The sequence below is a fragment of the Cataglyphis hispanica genome, chromosome 8, assembly GCF_021464435.1.
Source record: "Cataglyphis hispanica isolate Lineage 1 chromosome 8, ULB_Chis1_1.0, whole genome shotgun sequence".
NCBI classification, from domain to species: domain Eukaryota; kingdom Metazoa; phylum Arthropoda; class Insecta; order Hymenoptera; family Formicidae; genus Cataglyphis; species Cataglyphis hispanica.
Genome location: NC_065961.1, coordinates 981671 through 1005201, shown reverse-complemented (window position 1 = coordinate 1005201; position 23531 = coordinate 981671). Strand labels below are relative to the sequence as shown.

Genomic DNA, 23531 nt, shown 5'->3' with positions numbered 1-23531 from the left:
TGGTGTTTTGCGGCGAAACAAGCATGTCGCCGAGAGAGCTTACGGCCGACAAAGTGGCGGTGCGCATCGTCGGCGGGGAGATCACCAGCATCAAGAATTATCCATTCATCGTACACGTGCAACGCGCCCATTTTAGTCTTTTAACTTTTAACCTTTAAAGGATATCAGTATTTCCACATTGCACGGCCCACACCTAACGAATGTGCGTATGTAGTATGACTGTGACGTCAAAAAAACGAGGCAGTTGCACAAAGAATCGGGATGAAAGGGCTTTATGTAGAGTCTTATGTCAACTTCGAAATTGACATGATAAGATTAATGACATTTATATTTTGAAGTCTTTTTTATATTGATCCAATTACTTTTATTCAATTCTTTTTCAGTGTTTTTGATAGAATAGCGTCTTGAATGTCAATTTCAATAAGACGAAATAAATACGATACGACGATGACATATAAAAAGTTTTGATTGGTGTATATCTTGATTTGTGTTTCGAGAAATACGATCACATAAAGCTAATTTGAATGTGAACGTAATGCCGGTTTTATTTGAGATTTCTATTATTACAAAATCTTATATATAATTTATGTGTATATGGTATAATTTTATAGTGTAATTTAAATGTTTCTGATTTCCGTAATGCAATTTATTTATTTATGCACATTCGATAGGTACTGATGGCCTACTGATGTACCTTATAAGCGCTCCTGTTAATTAAACAAATTAACATCAATGCCCGCAAGGCTTTCGAGGCATTCCGAAACCTTAATTTCTAAATAATCAAGCATTGTCTTGGAAGGCATAAATGTTAGAAAAAGGATCTTCAAAATATATATTATATTATTTAAATTTTTGAAGAGATAAAAGATACTTAAATTAAGTATATTTCTGAAAAAAATATATAAAAATTTATGAAATCTTTTATTATCATTAAGAGAGAGAATATATTTACCAATGAATAATAAACATAACAAATATTAAAAGAAAAGAAACTGATTAAATTAAGTATCTTTTTAAATAAATTTTTTTTTATCAAATAATTTATAACCAAAGGCAAAATTTAATATTAGACATACAAAAAAATTATTAAATTATGAAATTAAGGTTCGAATAATCTCGAGCATGCTCTGCGCTGGCATTCGAATAAGATCATAAAGGTTGAAAGGGCAACCGATTCGAATCGGACTCGGTGAATCCGAATTTTTCAAAGTCAATTCCTCTTAGGTCTCGGTCCAGCGCCGACTCTTGAGCCATACGTGCGGAGGCACTTACGTCACCTGTAGTTTTGTCCTGTCCGCCGCTCACTGCATGGTCAGGTGCGTGTCATAAGACTGTGTTTCGCGCTATGTGCGTCGCGGAAAGTGGTGTAGTCTTTTTCTCTTTTTTTTTTTTTATCTAGCCGGGGCTTTAACACTCGCTATTTCAATTTGTTCACTCTACCTATACATTCTTTCCAATGCAATCTCTAATCCTCGGATGTATAAAGTGTAATGCTTAATTAAAGATAGTGTGGGATCCTCTCTTTCTCGAGAGGGAGAGCCCGGAAATATATCCCAGGATTAAAACATAATGGCTTTCTCGGAAGCGACGGGATAAAATACAAGTGAGGATTTCACATGAAATTTTTGGTATAAACAAAATCGTATATACACACTAAAAGTTGTTAATACAACGCACGCTAAATCTCCTGAGCTTTATTCCGTATTAATATTGACTGCGATATTTTTTAATTTAGTGTAATTAAAATGTCGATTTCATGTTCTTGCTTATTTGCTTATAATATGTGTAAAGGCACGTACATAATTAGGGAATATACAATTTGTTATTAATTCCTAAAGGCTTTCACGGCCAATTATATTTATGGAACACTGCCATATCATACAGCGAATTTATCTTTTCGTACTTTCTTGTGATATAATTTATCATATTGTACAGCGAATTTATCTTTTTGTACTTTCTTGTGATATGGTCCACAATATTGTATAACGAATTTATCTTTTTACACTTTTCTTAGATATGGTTTATTATATCTTACAGCGAATTTATTTTGTTGTACTTTCCTGTGATACGGTTTATCATATTGTACAGCCAATTACATATTATATAATTTTTTAAATTAAATATGAAAAAGATCAAGTGAACTCTCGATTTTTATTCATTGTTTGGTCAAGAACATTTTACACACATATTTTTTATGATCTGTTTCTCATCAAAAATTTTAAATTTCGATCGTGTTTGTACGGTATTTTTTTTTTCTTCAACAGATTAATAAACATATCTTTTGCTTTTACTTTTAACTTTTTAAAAATTTGAGAAGATTGTCTCACACAATCAGCTTTCATTATAATTAAATTATAATTAATTCTTAAACACACGCGGAACTGTCTATGTGATCTAAATCTTTTTAGACGTAAAGTAAGTTTTACGACATGAAGGAATCATGGAAAGAAATCTTTTGGCTGAAGCGTAAATTACATTTAGATATATTCTTTCGGCAATATAATTATATGTATTTATAAAACGAATCGAAAACGCCCTGGTACATAAAATATTTTAGGATTACACCACATTATATATGAGGTATTAGTAGCCGTGTTTAATCTTCTTGCTACTGCAGATGTATGTGTAAGATACATGTTTGTCTATGAAAAAGCGAGGCTTGTGTTTGATACTAAGATGTGTCTTGTAAGATATAATTCGCTACCATTTGTGAAAGCCTAAGCAAGAGGAACTATTTAAAATTTTCAGTAATCTATACTGAAAATACTTTGCAATATGTTTTGGGAGAGACACCTCTTTCTCTTTAAGATATATTTATATTTATACATTTTATTAAATATTGCAGAGAAATATATTTGAGCAACGATTGCATGATGCGTAAATCTTAAACATATTCACGGATGGTAGCCAATTTATATCGCGTATACAAACTCTATGTGAAACATTCGTGAATTTATATTTTCGCTACTAAATGGACTCTCCTTTGAACTATAAAGCAACAGCAGATGAACAGGATTGGAAAAAAAGAATCGAAGTATAATGAGGGGGTATAAGTATAATTGCTTGTTGACAAGCGAGGTATCCATTATAGAATGAGTTTTGATTCATCCATCAATCCTATTCATCCGCTGTAATTGTATCTCGTTTATTTCTGATTGTGACTAGTAATGTGCTGTCTAGAGTATATATATTTCACGAGTAACGAGAAGGTTAGCGGCGCTAGATCCTAAAGGCAATGATATCTATCGCAATGGTATCTATCTGTATATCGATTAGCTGTGTACTAGCGATAATGTACTACTGTTTGCGTGAGCGTAGTTTCTGTTTTACGAGTCAGTTCGGCCGCCCGTGATTGTATGTAGGAAAAATTGGGGCACAATCAGATATCTCCTTTTAAAAACAATGGGATATCTAAGAAAGGAGCAAAACAAGTTGACGAAATAAGAAGTAATTACGTTAAAAAAAATCTTAATAAATATTTTTCCGAATATCGACTCTTTTAGTGGCCACAAAAGTCGATTTATTTTTATGCTATTTTTTTCGTATTAATTATTAAAGATAATTTTATATGAAGAGTAGAGTTTATAAAAAGAAAATCTAATGCAATTAATTATTTATTTACTTTAATTTTATTTTCTAATTTAGTTGCTATTTAAAATTAATATAGAAAGCACCGACTCTGTCATTAATTGCTTACAAAATAAATAAATTTAATCTTCCAAAATCTGTGTATCAGAAAAACATTCTACTACTACTATAATTTTTTTGTTCTTTTGTTAAATGTACACAATAATGCATATTTTTGATTTCTTGAAAAAAGAAAGAGAGAAAGAGAATTGAATCGGTTTTGTCATTACATTTTGCATTTGATTGTGCCTCAATATTTTTTACCGCTCTGATGTTTAAACGAAACAAAGGTATATAAGTAACTTGTTGTTGTTTAAAGACGGTTGCTCGACGGCACGTGGGTAGCAGAAAATCCACGCCAGTTTTATGTGATCGCCGGCACGACCTATGTGTACTTACCAAGCTGGGGTTCCATGCAGATGGAATTGGTAGACATGACATTGCCGCACGCAGAGTTTCGATTCTCGGACATGCAAAACGATATTGGATTGTTCAGGGTGACTATTTACGCCGTGTATATAATTCTGTGTCGATAATAAAGTGAGCAAACCTTGTAACAATCGAGTGGCCGTTTGCTGTCATCCGCGCCCATCCTTACAGTTGAAGAGACCCCTTTACAGGAACAAGTTCATCCAATTCGTCACACTTCCTCCGGCATACCTTACGGATATGTTCAAAATATATGCGGAAGACTGTATTGTAGCGGGATGGGGTCGGCACATACCTGGTTCAAATGTACGTAGATAGGAATTTGCAAAATGCTTTATTCGTATAATAATAGAAAAATTATATTCTTAAAGAAACTATTTGCTGCTTCTCTCTTTTAAAAAAAATTTTCCCAAAAGAGATGGGATGTAAGTTCTATTTTTATCTATCTTAGCGAAAAGAATTAAATCTAATATGAAATAATAGTAGAGACTTTTTGCGTGTTTAAAATGGATGTTTTGACATCTATATTCGTATTCTATATTGTACTCAATATTTATCTCGCTGCATTCGCTGCTTATCATTTTTTTAAAAGAGAACATTTTATTTTTGGATTAAGACAATTCTTTAAAGGATTTTTTTAATTCATAGAAAGAATATATAATAATAGATTATGACGTATCTTTTTTTTCTGAATTATCTGAAGATAGATAGATATTTAACGTCCGCATCACAATATTTAATGGAGCGAATTTATAGAGAATTATATAATCAAAATATAATTTTTCTATCGATTTTTTATGATTTCTTATTAGCAAGGGAGCGGTACATATTTGAGACATGTTCAAATTCCAATAATTTCACCCGAAAAGTGCCCTATGCCGAATGTGCATAAGGAAACACAATTGTGTGCTGGTCTGCCAGAAGGTGGTCGCGATGCTTGCCAGGTTTGCATTAAGTTTTGTAAATTCGGAATCTTTTTCGAAGATACTTACATTTTTGCATTTATTTATCCCTTTGACAACATTGAGAATAGACAATGTTTTTTATCCTTAAGGTCTTATAAAAATTATATTAATACTGCCTTACATCATATATATATATATATATATATACAGGGTGTCTGGTGTCAATCGCATCACCCGTCGTATGCAGATAAAGCAGATAAAACTGAGGAGAAAAGTCCTGTACCATTTTTTTTTATAACGCTTAATAAGAGAGTTATTATTGAGTAAAGTCTGACCAATCGTCGCCGATCTTTAGCCAGAGGCACGCACAGTGAGACGCTGTAAACAGCTGAGCGCTCACGCACACATGCTAGGCGCGCGGCTCATTGACGTGCGTCCAGCTAAAGGTCGGCGCTGAATTGCCAGACTTCACTCAATAATAACTCTTTTATTAAGCGTTATCGAAAAAAATGCTACAGGACTTTTCTTCTCAGTTTTGCCTGCTCTACCTGCATACGACGGGTGCGATTGACGCCGGACATCCTGTATATATATATATATATATTCTTTTTCTTTATTTTCACATTTTCATGTTTTGATTTTATTGTACATTTGCATTTAATGAAATTTCAGGGTGACAGCGGTGGTCCACTGTTATGTAACGGAATGCAGGTTGGTATTGTCTCTTGGGGATTGGGTTGTGCCCGTGCAAATTCACCGGGGGTGTATTGTCGCGTGGATTTTTATCTACAATGGATAAACGAGACTATTGTTCTAAATGGAACCTCGAAATATTCATTTCAATATGTAATAACAATTATTTTAACGCTTTATTGTCAATACTTATTAATATAACATAATACTATAAACGTGTAAGAAACAAATATATGAGAGAAGTTATATCTGTGTTGTGTGATTATGTTATGTGATTCTACCATTGAAGCCATCTTATGCCAAATAAAAAAGAAACTGTTTATTTATCGCTTATACAAATCTAATCTTTGGAGGTACAATTTTTAATGTCGGTTTGTGTGTAATTTTGTTTCCAGTAAAAATCTCAAAAAATTAGATCTACTCGAAAGATTCTTTATTAAATAAATTCTATAAAGGAGCTATATAAATATTACACAATATGACACTTTTTGCCATATTTTAGAAAAGAAAACGTTTTTAGAATTAATTATTTTAATGTAAGATATTATATTTCCATATTTAATTATTTTAATATTAATTAATATTAATCTCTTAAATTAATATTAATTAATTTAAGAGATTATAAATCCATAATTGTCAATAAATTCAGAGAAGTAAATTTTATATTTCTTCTATGCTATTTCTTTTTATTGGTACATATCTTAAGGTAGGTATTGCCATGAATGTTATCAGCATGGAATTTCAGATTTACTATCTTCATTAGTTTCCGTATTTCTTCCTTCTGACCTCTACTTATTCCGATATTTTTCTGTTAATTTTATCTTAATTTATCTCTCTTGTTTTCTTCCTTGATCTTCTTTTTCGGCATTTTCTTTTCTTTTTTCTTAGACTACTTTAGTCTATTTGTAAAACATTCTGTAGTTTACACAGAACATAATTCGAAGATGTAATGTTAAATTATTTATTCCAGAAAGTTAACAGAGAGAATCTGTGGAACGCACCAAATTTCCGGCAATATATAACAGGTTCTAAATGTATCCTTCTCGCGTTCGTGTTTATCTTCGTCTTTCGCTTGATAATGAACAGTTACGAGTGAAAGTGATCTCTGGCTTGGCTGACACCAGCATTTGGTTCCTAACAGTTCATAGTCTACAGCCGAACGAAAGGCTGCCGGTATGTTAGTTTTGTTAGTATCAGCTATGTGTAATCTGCGTTATCTGGATTGTTAAAAACGTCGTTGATAACAATAACCAGAATTTAGGATTTCTCTATTATCTTAAATAAGTAAAATGATATCACTCTCTCGTTATCAGTGATATTAGTGATGTAAAAAAGGAAATCTCCTGTCAGTAACAATAGGAAATCCATTGTTATAGTCTCGTTTGATTACGGTAAATGCTAAATGTCAAGTACGCAATGGATGAAAAAATCTGAATAAGACGCTAAATTCTCGTATATAAATTGTATCATGATAATTCATGGTTTCACATCGATTAAGAAGTTTAGCGTTTACTGTATTTGAAGTATCGAAAATATTCTCTAATACGTTATATTATATTACTGATTGTCAAATATATTAAATAGAATCGCATTAAAAAAATTCAGTGCACCATGATGTTCCTTACTTACGTGGCATTTCTACTTCTATTTTTTGGGCCTTATAATACTTACGGTGAGTTTGCATGTAAAGTCTACATTTTTATGAGATTAATGTATACGATATTATATTATATATATTTAGAAATTATTATATTTATATATAATAATGTGGATTATATATCATATATTATACATGCATACATTACTAAAATTCCCGTGTTTACGTATTAACAAGCGAAAGTAAAGGCCGGCATACCACATAATGGGAACGTGACATTTTCATAAGCCTCGCGAATGTATATACAGAGTGTCTCGGAATTTCCTTCCAGTATAACTTTTATAAATTGATCAATTCTGAATCATCTTTTATTTGATTGAGAATTAGTTTGAGTATTATTTTTTACGATTTTTTAACATTTATAAATATCTTTATGTAATCGATGCTTAAATTAGAACTCTATAGGAATATAATATTATTGTATATAATCTCTAAGAATAAATTTGTAAATTTATTTAGTTTTAAGTGTAATTAACTAAATTAATTTCTTTTCTTTTAAAGCTATAGTTATATGAAAGCTGTATTAGAATGTAATTTAAATTACTCGAGAAATTAGAATTCTAGAATAATAAAAATTTTATCATTTCTCTAAAATATTATATTAATTTAAATTATATTGATTATAATATATTTTCTATTATAGGACTTAAAAAACCAAAACATGATAAAGTCGTTGTTTGTTACGTCGCATCTTGGGCAGCTTATAGACCAGGAAATGGTGCATTTTCCTTAGATAATCTTCGCCCAGAACACTGTACTCATTTAATTTATGCATTTGCTGGTATAAATCCCTCAAACTGGACAATTAAAAGTCTTGATCCTTGGGCAGACATGGAGAAAAATGGTAATTGCAATCTCTCTATAAAATTAACTTTACATCACATCAAGTAATTCAAAATTATTAAAAATTTAATTGTGTAAAACATTAAAGAATAAGTTGTCGAATAAAATTTCTAATGTATATGAAATCCAGCATCAAGTTATTATAAAAAAAGAAGAAATAATTAAGGCAAGGTAAGGAGAGATGATACAAAAATATTAAATTACTCAAAAAAGTTACTAACTAATTGTTAATTTTAATTTTTTGGATTTTTTATTAATTCGATGATTTAATTATTTGAGTTATATTATTACGCTGATATTTTTTAAATAATTTGTGAAAATATTTGACATATTAATTAAATACAGGAATTGGAAACTATAGAAAGATGACGGCGCTTTGTAAGCCAGGTTTGAAAGTATCATTAGGAATTGGTGGATGGAATGAAGGCAGCATAAACTTTTCGATGATGGCTTCATCATCGGATAATAGAAAAACTTTTATCGCCAGCACCGTTGAATTTCTCAGGTATGTTTATCTCAATATGCATATTAATTATTTTTTTATAAAATGTTTTATAACAAGTGATTAATATTTCAAGAACTTTTTTATTAAGAATTTTTTATATATGATAATAATGTTAGTAATGTTAGTAAATGTAATGTAACGATACTGTCGCTTTGAAATGCGTGAATAAAGTTTAGTTTGATATTAGATTTATATTGGTAGTTGAAACTTTACCTTTCTTTATTTTATATTAATCTTTTTCATTTCCTTTTTGCTTCCTCATAGAGCTTTGTTTTTGTGAAAAAAATTTTTTTTTCTAATTTTGATGCCAAAGTGTTTAGAATGTTCTAAAAATATATTTTTACAAAATGTCGAGCATATGTGTATGTATATTTGTATATGCACCAAAGGACGTGGTTCGATTATCTGTCGTAAATTTTAAGATAATGAGCTAAAATTTTTTATATGACTAAAGTATCATTCAAGGTTGGTATTGTATTTGGCTAAAATCGATAAAGGGGTTTATTTTTTATAAAATTTTAAATTCTTCGAAAAAAGATGTTCTAACTTCCGCAAATTTTGAGATATTTGTCTAAATTTTTTTATATGAATAGAATATCATTAAAGGATAGTTGATATTGAATTTGATGAGAATTGATAAAAGAGTTTATTTTTTATAAAATTTTGACTTTTTCTAAAAAAAAAAAAGATGTGGCTGCTCTAACTTCATCAAATTTTGAGATATCGGGCTAAATATTTTTACATTAATAAAGTATCATTGGTAGTATGATTGGTATTGAATTTGACTAGAATTGTTGAAACGATTCATTTTTTATAAAATTTTGAATTGTTCAATAAATATTTGTTCACGACCTAATTTCTGCAAATTTTTTAAATATTAGATTAAATTGTTTTATATGAATAGAATATCATTATGATTGGTAAAACAATTTTAGAGTCTGGGAAACTGATATCATTCCGATTTGTAATTACGATTACTGATATTATAAAAAAAAGGAAATAAAATTATGAGGAAGCCATGTTTTAAATTTGTACATTTTTTTACTTTTATTATATATTATTTATTATATATTATTATTTTATTTATTATATATTTGCTTGTTTTTATTTTATGGTTTAATTTTTACAAATAAAATTTTGTTGTAATAGAACGTACAAGTTCGACGGGCTAGACCTTGATTGGGAATTTCCTGCTAATCGTGGTGGTGCTAAGTATGATAAAGAAAATTTAGTTAGCCTTATAAAGGTAGGGAAGAATTATAATTTATTATTATTTCTATTATTACATAATGATATAAACACGGTATTTGTCATGCCCGATAGGAACTGCGAGATGCCTTTAGAGAATATCGCTTCTCGTTAACGGCAGCTATAAGCGCGAACAAGGATCATATTGAAATGGGATACGACATTCCTGAAATTTCTAAATATCTCGATTATATTCACGTCATGGCATACGATTATCATGGAGCATGGAACAATCAAGTTCTTCCAAATGCACCAATGCGAAGCAAGGATCTATTAAGTGTGGTAAGAAAGATAATTTTTGGATGAGAAGCAATATATTCATATACATGTCAATTAAAATTTAACATAACGACATGATCATATAATTGTATTTTTAATACTTAGGAAGATACTATTACGTATTTATTGCAACAAGGAGCGCCAGCTGAGAAATTGGTCTTAGGATTAGCGATGTACGGAAGAACCTTTGTTCTGACAACTGTACCAGATACACCAAAAATGAATCCGATGGGGATGCTCAGTCTAGATACTGGATTCAAAGGGCCTTACACATCCGAAAATGGTTTCATGGGATTCAATGAGGTACTCAATTATTCTTTCTCATATTTATATCATATTCAATCTACAGTTTTTATAATTTTTATATCTTTCGTAACCATTTCGTATAATTTTTCCTATTTATTTTATCAAAATCGTATTTATAATATCAAAATATACAGTAAAAAAATTTCTCACACGCATATGTGAGAGCGAAATATATAATAAATATATATATATATATATATATAATGTTTATGAATAAATTGTATATATTTTAAACAGATTTGCGAAACATTGGTATTACATCCGCAAGAATGGACAACTGGATGGGATAATTACAGTAGCACAGCTTACGCGATTAAAGGAGATCACGTTGTGGTTTACGATGATCGCAAAGCAATTATGATCAAGGTATCTTTCTTTTGCTTTTTTCATAAAATAATGCAGTTTTCTACTAAAATCTGAATTTTCTATTGAATTTTAATTACAAAAAAATAGAATTTTTAATGAAATTATATTGAATCTTTTAAATTTTGAATACTCTTTTAAACTTTTTTATATAATTATAAAAAGAATTTTGTTCAGAAATATTTGGCAGTTTTTTAAAATTATATGTTGTATAAAATAAAAAAAGGATTGGTTTTAACATTTCATTGCTTTATTATAAAAATATTTTCGAAAATTATTAATTTTTTTTAATAGATACGTCATTGTGTCTCATAGGAGCTATATATATAGCTATATATATATGTTTGTGTGTGTGTGTGTGTGTGTGTGTGTGTTGTGTGTGTGTATATATAAAATTCTAATATAAATATATAAAATACAAAAATCTAAAAATTAATAAACATTATCAGGTGGAATACGTAAAAAAACAGAAACTAGCGGGTGTTATGGTATGGAGCATCGATACGGACGATTTCCAAGGGATATGTTCATCACTGCACGATGACATGACTTCGCTCGATGGACGCGATTATCCTCTAATGAAAGCCATTAATACAATTTTGACAAGCACGATACCATCCGAAAAAAAACAAAGCTTTCCCTATGAGAAAGCAAAAGGATCATCATCACACTCATCATCCGTGCATTTTCCCTCGAACGTCGCATTTGCGCTATCAATCACGATGATTTATTTTTCTCTTTACGCATATCTATCTTAATCAACAAACAATATAATTTCAAAAAAAAAAATAATTGATAATTAATAACTAACAAAAAATACTAGAGTGTTCACTATAGATCGTTTCTTTTATTGATACCTTTTTTACATTATGAGAATATAATTTTAGTTTGCGATGTAATATATTATCTGTTGTGTGTATGTGTGTGTGTGTGGGTATGTGTATCATATAGAATTTTTCTTAATACATTCAATGTTACATTATATTCTTTTTTTGTTTTTTGTTGGATTTTTTATCTTTTGTCATTATATGTATAATATAATTTTAATACATAAATAACATTTTACATATATTTATATATTTAAAATATGTTATACATTTGGTTTCAAAATTTAAAAAGATATCATATATGTGTATTATAAGTTACATATCATTAAGTTTATCAATATCAAATTAGACACATTATTTGATATATGGATAAATATATCTAACAGCTACTAAAAGATTTACATATTTTCGATAATAAAATTATAGCTAAATGAGCTAAAATAATCACCTTGAATAATTAATTACATAGGCCTGCATGATTTTAAGGAGACTTGAAAGAAACGAATAGTTTCTTATAAATTTTTGTGTGCTGAATCCACAAAATAGTTTATTACGTCAGGTTTTCATTAAAAATAAGATTGAAACTCTCCAAAAACGTAATTTTTACTATTTTTGAAAATGTGAAGCAAAAATAACGACATCTTACACATAAGATATATTTTTTGTGCGGAAAACCGTGTAGTTTTTTATAAAGTCTAATGGCAAATGTCGATCACGATCAATCGCTCACTGAACGTGCAATAACCAGTGTTGCACTTACTGATAGTTCTGTGCACAAAAAGAAAAAATTAACTGTTATCTCTTTTATTTTCCACTATGTGTAACAAATTCAAAATCCATCAAGATCGATAAGAAAAGTGTTTCAATTTCTTTTCAAAATTTCTTGTAAAAATGATGAAATAAAATTTATTAGATTTTCTATGTTTCCAAATTTTAATTATATATGTTTAATTAATTAGTCAAAAAATAAATTATTGTTTATTTGAAATAACTCGAATTTAACATTTTCATATTTACTTCTTTTTTTTAGATATTATTTAACAGAAAATATTTCATTTCTTATATAATTGAATTGCTTGAGAAACTATATGCTTTGATATTCTCATTGAAGAAAAGATTGGTTTTTAATTAGAGATGATGAAAAGAGGCGAACAAAATATATCTTGTAAGTTGTATTTATTTTATACAATAAATTGTTATAAAGAGATAATTTTTTACAGAAAAATAAAAAGTAGAGAACATATTTTTTTTTTTATATATAGAAAATATATTTTGTCAAATATTTTTCAAGAAAAAATATCTGTAATTAAAAGCTTTACAAATGAAGACGGTATAAAAGAATTATTTAAATACGTATCGATTTCTATCAAATTTCTTTTTGTAATATCCTTGAAGAAGAATTTTGGTAATAACCTTGAGATATATATTGGGAACCTTGAGAAATATTTGGATGATCTTGCGAACCTTATATGTTTATGATCATGCAGATATACCGACAATGCTGTGAGTTTTCATCAGTTTTAGATGGTCTCTCGAAGAGATAACATCGTCATTATTTCTGATACTAAAAACTGTGGCTAGTTTAGCAAATACAATAAGTCATCAAATCATATAGATATTCAAACAAGGTATTTATATATTTTTATTTGACTATATTAATATCAAAAAATATAGAGATAGTAGGCAGAACTTTTATTTTCTAAAAAATGTTTTTCTTTAGTTTCCATCCATTTTCAAATAGACATTAACTCTTTTTTTTCATTGCAAATATTATTTTTATTTTTTTGTATATGATTATAATTAACAAAGACATATAAATGTATATTATAATAGCATTTTTTGATCATTTTGGTCATATGAAATAAATAAATTTTGAATCTAAGTCATGTATAAAATAATAAATCAATTTTAAATTTAAGCCAAGTTTTGACGTTATAAAATTATTGGGTTTAATTTTACAATTGAGCTAGAAAATCATTTAAAAAATATTTAAAATTATCTGTATTTTGTTATTAAAATATTTTTTTCTTGAATTTGTTTGGTACATAATACATAACAATGAAATTTCAAAAAAATTTAATTTTAGTTACGTTTATTGTTTGTCTGTTTTCAATGTGTCCTTCACTTAAGATGAAGAGACAAATAAACTTTTAAAATAACATGCTAATAAACACAGACACATACAAATTATCACGCATAAAATGCAGTTATTGTTTGAAAATATTCCTTCATTTCTTACACATTTTCATTTAATATTTCTAAATTTTACATATATTTTTAAGGAAAAGATTAAGATTACCTTCACTTATTCTATATGTATAATGCCACAATATAAAACACAAAAATATGTAATAAAAATTGTACTAAAGAAAATTTTAAAGAAAAAATGACTGACTTGAAGGAAATAAAAATTGTACATTATATTCTCGTTTGAAATTATATGTATTACTAAATTAGACTTTGCAAAACATGTTTCTTCACTTTCAAATTTAAAAAAATGATTTCAATATTAATATTCGAGTGATTTTTATATTTATTCTTTATTTCTACGTATTGCGATATTTTTATTTATAACTAATTACTTTTTTTTCTAACTCAATCGTTTTCTTATTAAAATAGAGATACATACATTTTCTTACATGTTTTTTATCAAAATTTGACCGATTTGTACGATCTTTGTATTTATCTTGTTTTTACTAATCAAAAATTTTTATAGGTATCCGAAAAATGCTTATCATGATAATCTTAAAATTATTATTAAGCAGTATAATATATATTGCCGCATTGGAAATAGCGAATCCTGTCGACGAGAAATGGGAAGTCTTAAGACATAATGCATTTAATTACGATTTATCAGACTACATGCAACCGTTACATTATGAGATGCAGATGAAATTATTTCATAATTATTCTAGCGGAAATTTTGAAATTACTATTCGTATTAATATTGCAACACAAAACATAACTTTTCATACACCATCTATGATGGTAATAACGAATCCGCAGCTAAAACATATTAACACTAAAGTGGTTTATTTTTTAAAACCTATGTATATGTTTAATTTATTATATTATATTAACGTGCTCAATTGCAAGTATATGTTGTTACCTGGAATTTATATTTTGAATATGAATTTCCTTGATAAAAATCAATTCTTCGAATATAACACAAATAAAGATGGAACTGAAGAGTAAGTAGAAATTAAGATATTAAACGCAAATTGTACATTAATTTGTACACTGAAAAAAAAACTGTTGTCAATTAAAATAAATCCGTCCAACTAAATATCATTTTGTTCAAATATTTAAGTTAAATACAAGATTAAATTATATTAAATTATATTAAATAAATATATTAAATCTAACGTAATATATATTTGAGTTAAATACTTAAATATTTGAATTAAGGGTAATTAAATATTTAAATATTTAAGGGTAATTAAATATATAAATATTTGAATTAAAGGGTAATAAATTGGATTTAGTCAAATCGATTTTTTTTAGCTTACAATTTTAAAAATTAATTATTATTTAAAGTGTATCTTTAAAATGCAACAGGTGGTATCTAGCATCAGGTTTGCAGCCGAAAAAACTGCCAATGTTTCCATCTTGGGGCAAGCCAGAAACGAGAGCCACTTTTAATATTTCCATTATGCATGATCGAGAATACACAGCTCTATCGAATATGCCAATAAGGGCAACTGAACCAGTTATGTATAACGAGAAGATGATATGGACATATTTTCACCAAATCCCTCTCATGTCTATAGATAGTGTATCATTTATGGTGTTCAGTCTTCAACGGAATTTAAACTCCACCGTCAACGTGTGGTGCAAGCCGCAATTAGCATCACAGATAATACTCGCGCAATCCATTATTGAAAAGATCACTGTATACTTAGACAATTATTGGAATAATTCAAAAAGCATCCTCGAGCGAACAGTTATTCCTGCTAAAAGAAAAGTGGATCATATTGTAGTTCCGATTGACAAAGCCAAGTCGACTTTGGGATTTGTTTTTTATAAGTAAAGGACAGATATACTGTAACTTATTCGAGTAAAAATTATATTAATATCTTTTCATACAATTTAACAATATTACGCATAATAATTTTTAGGGAATTAGATATCACCTATAATGAAGAAAAACATCCTATCGCGCGCAAAATGATAATTGCGCGCTTAATAGCTTGTGAAATGGCACAAAAATATATCGGCAATCTGTTGAGTTCAACTCATTGGTTTAATCAATGGTTAAACGAAGGTTTTACTAAGTTTCTCCAAGGATATTATATTATTGAGAAGGTTATTTTATCTCTAATGCTATTTGAATACGTAGTTAAAATAATTAAGATTTTAGACAAATTTTAAATATTTATTATGTATTTTTATATTTTTTTTTTAATATCAAAAGATATACAATTTTATCCAAGTCTTTAAAATATTTGTAAATTAGTTCATAAAAACTTAATGAAAAGTAAATGTACGTTTTAATTTGAATTATTGAAAAAGAAGTTACGTATAACAATTATATAAAAAAAAAACTTATCAATATATTTTTAATAAATAATTTTAATAAATAATAATAATATTTGACACAATTATAGACATTAAACATAGAAAACTTTATAAACATATTATGCAAAACACTTTGTTCTTAGCAATTGAAAATAATAATTTTAATTTTATATGTATGAAAAGCTTTTCCTTTTTCTATTTGATCATATTGAATTGTTTTTAGGCTATGCCAGAATTCCGGATGATGGATTTGTTCGTAGTTCAGGTTCAACATGAATTACTCGATCTAAACTCGTATATCGTTATAGATTCTGTTATGGAATATGATAACTATATAATTTATCCTGAAAATGTTTTATTCCCTCTTTCTTATGTTAAAGGTATGTATATAAATATATATGTATAATAAATAATTAAATAAATCATAAATCTCTTTAAATATCATAAAAAATTCATAAAGTTAATTACAAACAAATTAATATACATGTTATATTAATTTAATGATATTATTATTACTATTAAGATATATTGTAATAATTTTTGCATAGCAGTAACAAAAAAAATATTTATAATTTAAAACTAAATTTTGTATAATTTTTGTGCAATCACTTAATGCGTAGTTTTTGCAACTATAATTACAACATGTTTATCTATTACTATAAAAGAATCATAAAAAAAGATAAAACCTGCAAATTATTTGTACTAACATAATTTATTATTTTTACACATATTTGTGTATTTAATAATAAAATAATTATTTGTATCTATAACTGTTTTAATTATGTTCTTTGTTCGTTTTTCATTGAAATATATTTAATACTTTTAATTTTTGTTATCTAGATTTCATAACACAAATTTAATTTCTTATTTGATTTTAATTACAGATAATATTTATTCTATATAATTAAAATATAAATAAAAATATATGTACAAACTTATGCGCATTGAGCAATAAAAATATTTTAAATTAAATTATTTTTTATATTAAATTACTTTTGTATAAATAATTATAATGTGTGACATATTCATCTTGTATTAATTATTGAGAAGAAGGTCCAAACGAGGGCCGAGAAACGTTTAGTATTATTTTAGTCTTAGAATTCTCAAAATTTGCATTTTTTTAATATATGCACGTACTTTCGCACTTGTTTCTTGAGATTTTGTATATTTTTATTTTCATTCTTGTGTGAGCATTTCTATTATTAATTTAATATATTTTTTTTTCAAACGTAGGATCCATTATATGGCGCATGTTAGAACGAACTTTACCGCCTGATGTACTTTCAATAGGTATCGACAAATATTTGAACGATCAGTGAGTATAATATTCTGATATGATCATAAAAACAAAATTCTAGAATATAACTTTGACAATATATTTCTAGTTAATTAATTTCAAAACTTTGATATATAATGTGTCTGAAATTTACATTTTTTATTTATGAATTTCTTGATAAATTTCAACTTGAAATTTTCCTAACAAATATGATGGAAATAGAAATTTCTCAATTAATTATTTAATTACAAACAATTTAAATTGAATAATTTTTCGAAAAAGCTATTGAAATGCATGTAGGCTGTAATTTTCGTAATATAAAAACTATTATATACTATCACAATAAAACATTCTCATTGTGCCTTAATAAATACATAGATATTTTGTTATGTGTTATATTAAATATATATATATATATATATATATATATATATATATATATACATGTATATATGTATAATTAAAGTTTAAAAATTTCTACATCTGTGGAAATTACATTATAAATTGAAATACATAAATAAAAATTAGATGTATTATAAGATTTTTCTTTTTAAATATCAATCAGTTACATATACGCTGTTTATAGTGCTATGTTAAATCTTACAGATTCTCTAATTCTAAAGCAAGAACTTCCGATCATTTATGGACCGTTATGCAAACTGTCATGAAGACATTAAATCCCAAGAATCATTTTGACATAAAAGAAATGGTAAATTCGTGGGCTACGCAAAGAAGTTTTCTTGTGGTGGAGGTGAGGCGAAATTATTATTCTCCCGATGTTGTAACAGCATTGGTACAATTTCACAACGCGTTGGATGCGAAGCAATATTATTACCTACCTTTGACTTATACTACGGAATCGAATCTCAATTTTAACGTCACGTGGTCGGATGTCTGCTTAACACCATCATATTCCAAATTTGTATTCTCTCTTAAGAAAGATGAATGGGTCATTTTTAATATTCAACAAGCTGGTAAATATCAAATAATAAACTTATATTTTTGTCGAATAATATAATGTACATAAAAAAAAGATATTACAAGAATACCTTATTTAAAAAAATTGAAACCTTATCAACTGTAAAGTACATAAAATTTGTATCTCTTATTATAATAAGTGCAATTTCTGATTCAGTTTTTACGTTAAATAACAAAAAAAAATGTAGAACTCTTAAAATATCTTTTAATCCATACTAATTATAAGAATGTAATAATCGATAAAAGCAATTTATTGCAGGATATTATCGGGTCAATTACGATAGCGGCAATTGGCGAAGGATTGTGCAATATTTAAATTCTGAAAAATATAGGAACATACATGTTCTCAATCGAGCGCAACTCATCAATGACGCGTTTCATTTTGCGGTACATAGGAAACTTAATTTTTCCATTTTTTGGGATCTCACCAAGTATTTGTCAAAAGAAACGGATTATATCGCATGGTATCCTATGTTGAAAATTTTTGAATTTATATCGAGTAGCTTCGCATTCTCAGAATTTGATGAATTCAAAACAAAAGTCGAGGTAATTAAAAAAATAGATTTTATTAATAAATTAGCTGTTAATGGAAAAAAAATGCATACAATGATACAGCAATTTCTTCTATCATAATTGTGGAATAATTATTTTAATAATAAATACATGTAGAAATTTGAAAAAACAAAACTTAATTATATATTATTGTACATATTATTCTTGCAAAAATTAAAAATATATTGTAATTTCAAAATTCAAGACTCATATTTTGTAAATTTAGAATTTTTAGAATTATTGTTATTTTTTTATATTACCATCAGTGTAAAATTTATATTATAAATCAATGATGTAATTTATATTTAATTTTAGAAAATTATAGAGTACAATAATAATTATATTGATTTTCTTCTGTTATAAAATATTTGTGAAGATTATTAAAAATTTGCAAACGTTTTGCAAAAACTAAACTTTAATATTGAGATAATTTTGTTGAGACAATCTACATAACATATAATAATTTATTTATAAAAGCTTATATTATAAAAATTGAAATTTTATGAAATCACAATTTTTACGATCGATATTTAATATATGCAATAATTTTAAATTTTATGAAAATCATTTATCATGCATCTTACATGCATTAATCAACATATCAATATATGATATACTGAAATATTTTATATATATATATATATATATATATATATATATATATATATATATATATATATGTATGGACACGAGAAGTGATCCATGAATTATGGGACACTGTATATATATATATATATATATATATATATATATATATATATATATGTATGTATAAATAATATGTTCGAAATATATATGTTTAGATAATATAAAATATGTACAAAATTGTTCGAATAAAAGATCTGCAAATTTAAATATTAGTAAATAGATATATAACATAGATATGTATTAAAATTGTTTGATGAAAATATTTAAATATTTTGCACATACATTATAGCTTCGTAATTAATAAAAAAAAAAAACTAAATAAAAAATACTAAATTAAAACTAAATAAAAACTAAATAAAAAAAATACTATATTTTTTATCAAATTTTAGGAAATGGTAAATCCGCTGGTGAATGTGACGTGGCATAAATTATATTATACTAATATTCCGATGTTCGACGATGATCATACTATATGTTTAATGCAAGAACTCGCAAAGTGGAGCTGTATTATTGATAGTAGGCTATGCTTAACAATAGCCAATAAACGTCTGCAATACCATTTGACAAATCCTGAACAGAACAAGTAACTTTTTATAATCATTGTTTTCTCAGGCATAATTTTTTAGGCATATTTTTTGTGCATAATTTTTGAAATTTATCAAAAATTATTTATCAAACACTAAATATACTATTCGCTCAATTTCATCAAAAGAGTTTTTATTTCTGGATTATTTTGTAGACTTTTGCCTGAATGGAAAAGATGGACATACTGTAATGGTTTGAAAATAGCAGATATCGATACAAGTAATGAATTCGTTGATAAACTCTATTACAATTACTATAAAGGAAAAAATTATGATTATACTATTTTGGAATGCTTGGCTTATTCTCCAAACCCCGAAGTCATAATTCATTATTTGGAAGAAACATTACCAAATGTTGCTCCAACATTTGCGCGAATTAATTTTGAACATGATATTAAACCTGTATATTTTTCTGGAAAATTACCAAAATATTCTTATGCTTTAACAGCTAATATTTTTCTTTTTACTTTCACGAAAAGTACTAAGTACATGCTTGAAGACATATTAAAGAATTTCAGAAAATTAAAAGACGGTAAAGAAAGGTAAATGACATTTATTTTATAAAAATATATTATTCATAAAAATAAAAATTTGTTATGTATTTATTATAAATGTATATTGTTTTAGTCATTATTTGCACGTGAGTGATATTGCAGCATTAACCGTTATAATCAACAATATATATTCTAAAAAGCAGTTTAATGAGGTAAATTTCATGAATCAAAGTTTCATACTCACATATATATATATATATATATATATATATATATATATATATATATATATAAAGTTCTCATTATGAAATTTATTAACCATTGAATATGTTACATATGTACAATCTTCTACATATCTTCTATAATTACGTTAATAATGAGACATTGCCTATACGATAATGTAATAATTACTAGTTACAAAATTATTTTGATTGTTGAAATAATCTATTTTAGATACGCAAATTTGTAAGAGACAACTTTGTAAAGAGGAGATTATTAATTTATGCTGTTGAACACAAGATAAATACACGCTCGTTGGAAATCGACAGGCAGATAAAATATTTTCAATCCTTGTTCAGTCCATTGGAAATCTGAAGATCTACAACGCATCAAATCGCTTAGAAATAAAAAACGCACTATTAATAATAAATAAATTTAAGATAATACGTTGTAAACTTAAATCTTAGTATTTACTACTTTCATACAGTTTTTAATAATTTTTTAATTATTTTTAATATTATATTAGATTTTATGTATAATGCAGTTTTAACATTATATAGATATTAATATATTAATATTATATTTATGTAATGCTTTTACACACACACACACACACACACACACACACACACAACACACACACATCACACATATCATCACATATATATATATATATATATATATATATATATATATACATGTATACATAAACATATATAATATTAAAAAGAAGCATAACTTAAATTGCAGATTTTTTCACTATTAAACGCCGATATATTAATTAAGTATATTAATTATTTATGTCAGTGTATTAATTAAAAATATGTATCAGATATAATACTTCATATTGTTATGACTTGTTATTAATATACTTATTATTGATATTATTGCGATAACTTTTTTAATTTATTAATACCATATTTTAAAAAGAAAATATATTTTGTGTACGTATTTTAAAAGTATTAATCAACATTATTAAAAATCAATTAATTACACTTCTTTTATAAATATTTTGCATTTTGAATTTTTCTTTAATTGTTACAAGAGAAATTTCCAACAAATATTTTTCCTTTTGCATGAATATCCACAGACTATATACACACAATATAACATTTCACATACATGCAAATAAGTTAAAGTAGTTTATCGAAAACTAAGTACTTACTCGATTCGTTTTTTAAACGATCGAAAACGTGCATCTACTCTAAGACGCGACACATTTGTTCTACAGTCGTCCGGCCTCGCCCTCCGGAGATAATGTCTCCGTAAAATCGAGAATCTCTTTAAAGCGAGTCCTGCGAGTATGTGTTGACAGCCTCTGGAGTATAGAGATGAAACTGTCAGAATCCTCATAACGAGCAGATACCCATTCGAAATCGATATCGTAAAGCATATTCATATCCTCTTTAACAGGAGTGATAATTAACATAGCATTATTGACTTCTTCCTCAAAAGAGGGAAAATAATGAGAACTATCATTCTTTGCGCACATTTTTTTCTCTTTGATAAAATGCGAATGAATAAAATACCAAAAGAAAAACCTCAAACGATAAGCAACCAACAAGCCAACTAAAAAGAAATTAGAAGACGACATAAGTAACAATTTACAAAACATAAATAACAAATTTACAAACATAAATAACGATTTATAAAACACTAATGACAAATTCTTTACACAAAAACAATTTGTATATTCAATGGCGTGTATACTCAAACACGCATGATATATAAATACTGTGAAGTGGAATTTGTATAAGAAGGAGTTTGGGCAATAACATTTTCTGCGTAATAAAACGTTCAATTTGCGGATACTGACTAATTTTATTTTTCTACTAATAAAGAATACATTACATTTCTGTATTATTTTAATAAAAAATCATATTTTTTTATCATACCTTTCATATCTTTTATATCATATTTTATTAATAAAAATGTAATATATATATGTAAAATATATAAATATATAATAATATATAATGTAATATATATAAAAATATGATATATATATATGTAATTTAATTTAATAATTATTATAATTTAAAGTACAAATTATATCTTGCAATTATCATCTACAATATTTATTATGCAATTAATTTTGATATATACTGTTATACAATACTTTGAAACATGATGAGATAAAAAATATGAGCCTAGATATATAATATATATGTACGTATCAAGTATATATATATATATATATATATATATATATATATATATATATAATATAATTTTAGTAAAATTATTTTACTTTTATTGAAAAGTTTAGTTTGCTATTAAAAACTTTTTGCAAGTCATCGTTTTGCAAAAAATTACTTTCCATGACAATGCTAAATTTATAAAAAACATGAAATATATGTATATATACATATATGAGTAAGTATACATCCATGTTTCACAAATATATCAGTATATATACATATATGTATTTCACAAATTTTTTACAAATTGTTTATAAATATAACTTTACATCAAAATATTAAAAATTACAATATATTAATATACTGATCATATTTCAATTACAATTTATAAAAGACTCTACTATATTTTATTAATATTAAATATAAGATATGCATATAT

General features: G+C 26.4%; 2 protein-coding genes across 2 annotated transcripts; both read left to right on the top strand.

The window, feature by feature from the left end:
- Nucleotides 1-6799: 6799 nt before the first annotated feature.
- LOC126851410 (probable chitinase 2) lies at nt 6800-12603 on the top strand. Its single transcript, XM_050595355.1, has 8 exons — nt 6800-7326; nt 7955-8155; nt 8500-8659; nt 9809-9905; nt 9983-10189; nt 10292-10489; nt 10730-10858; nt 11305-12603. Exons 1-8 carry the CDS (start codon nt 7266-7268, stop codon nt 11611-11613), a joined length of 1362 nt encoding a protein of 453 aa, XP_050451312.1. The 5' UTR covers nt 6800-7265; the 3' UTR covers nt 11614-12603.
- A 525-nt stretch (nt 12604-13128) lies between these two features.
- Nucleotides 13129-21419, top strand: LOC126851385 (aminopeptidase A-like). Its single transcript, XM_050595303.1, has 12 exons — nt 13129-13310; nt 14399-14873; nt 15241-15708; nt 15801-15987; nt 16424-16580; nt 17434-17515; nt 18083-18450; nt 18714-19000; nt 20044-20237; nt 20394-20780; nt 20866-20944; nt 21186-21419. The coding sequence occupies exons 2-12, from the start codon at nt 14410-14412 to the stop codon at nt 21324-21326; spliced, it is 2814 nt and encodes a 937-aa protein (XP_050451260.1). The 5' UTR covers nt 13129-13310; nt 14399-14409; the 3' UTR covers nt 21327-21419.
- Nucleotides 21420-23531: the final 2112 nt, after the last annotated feature.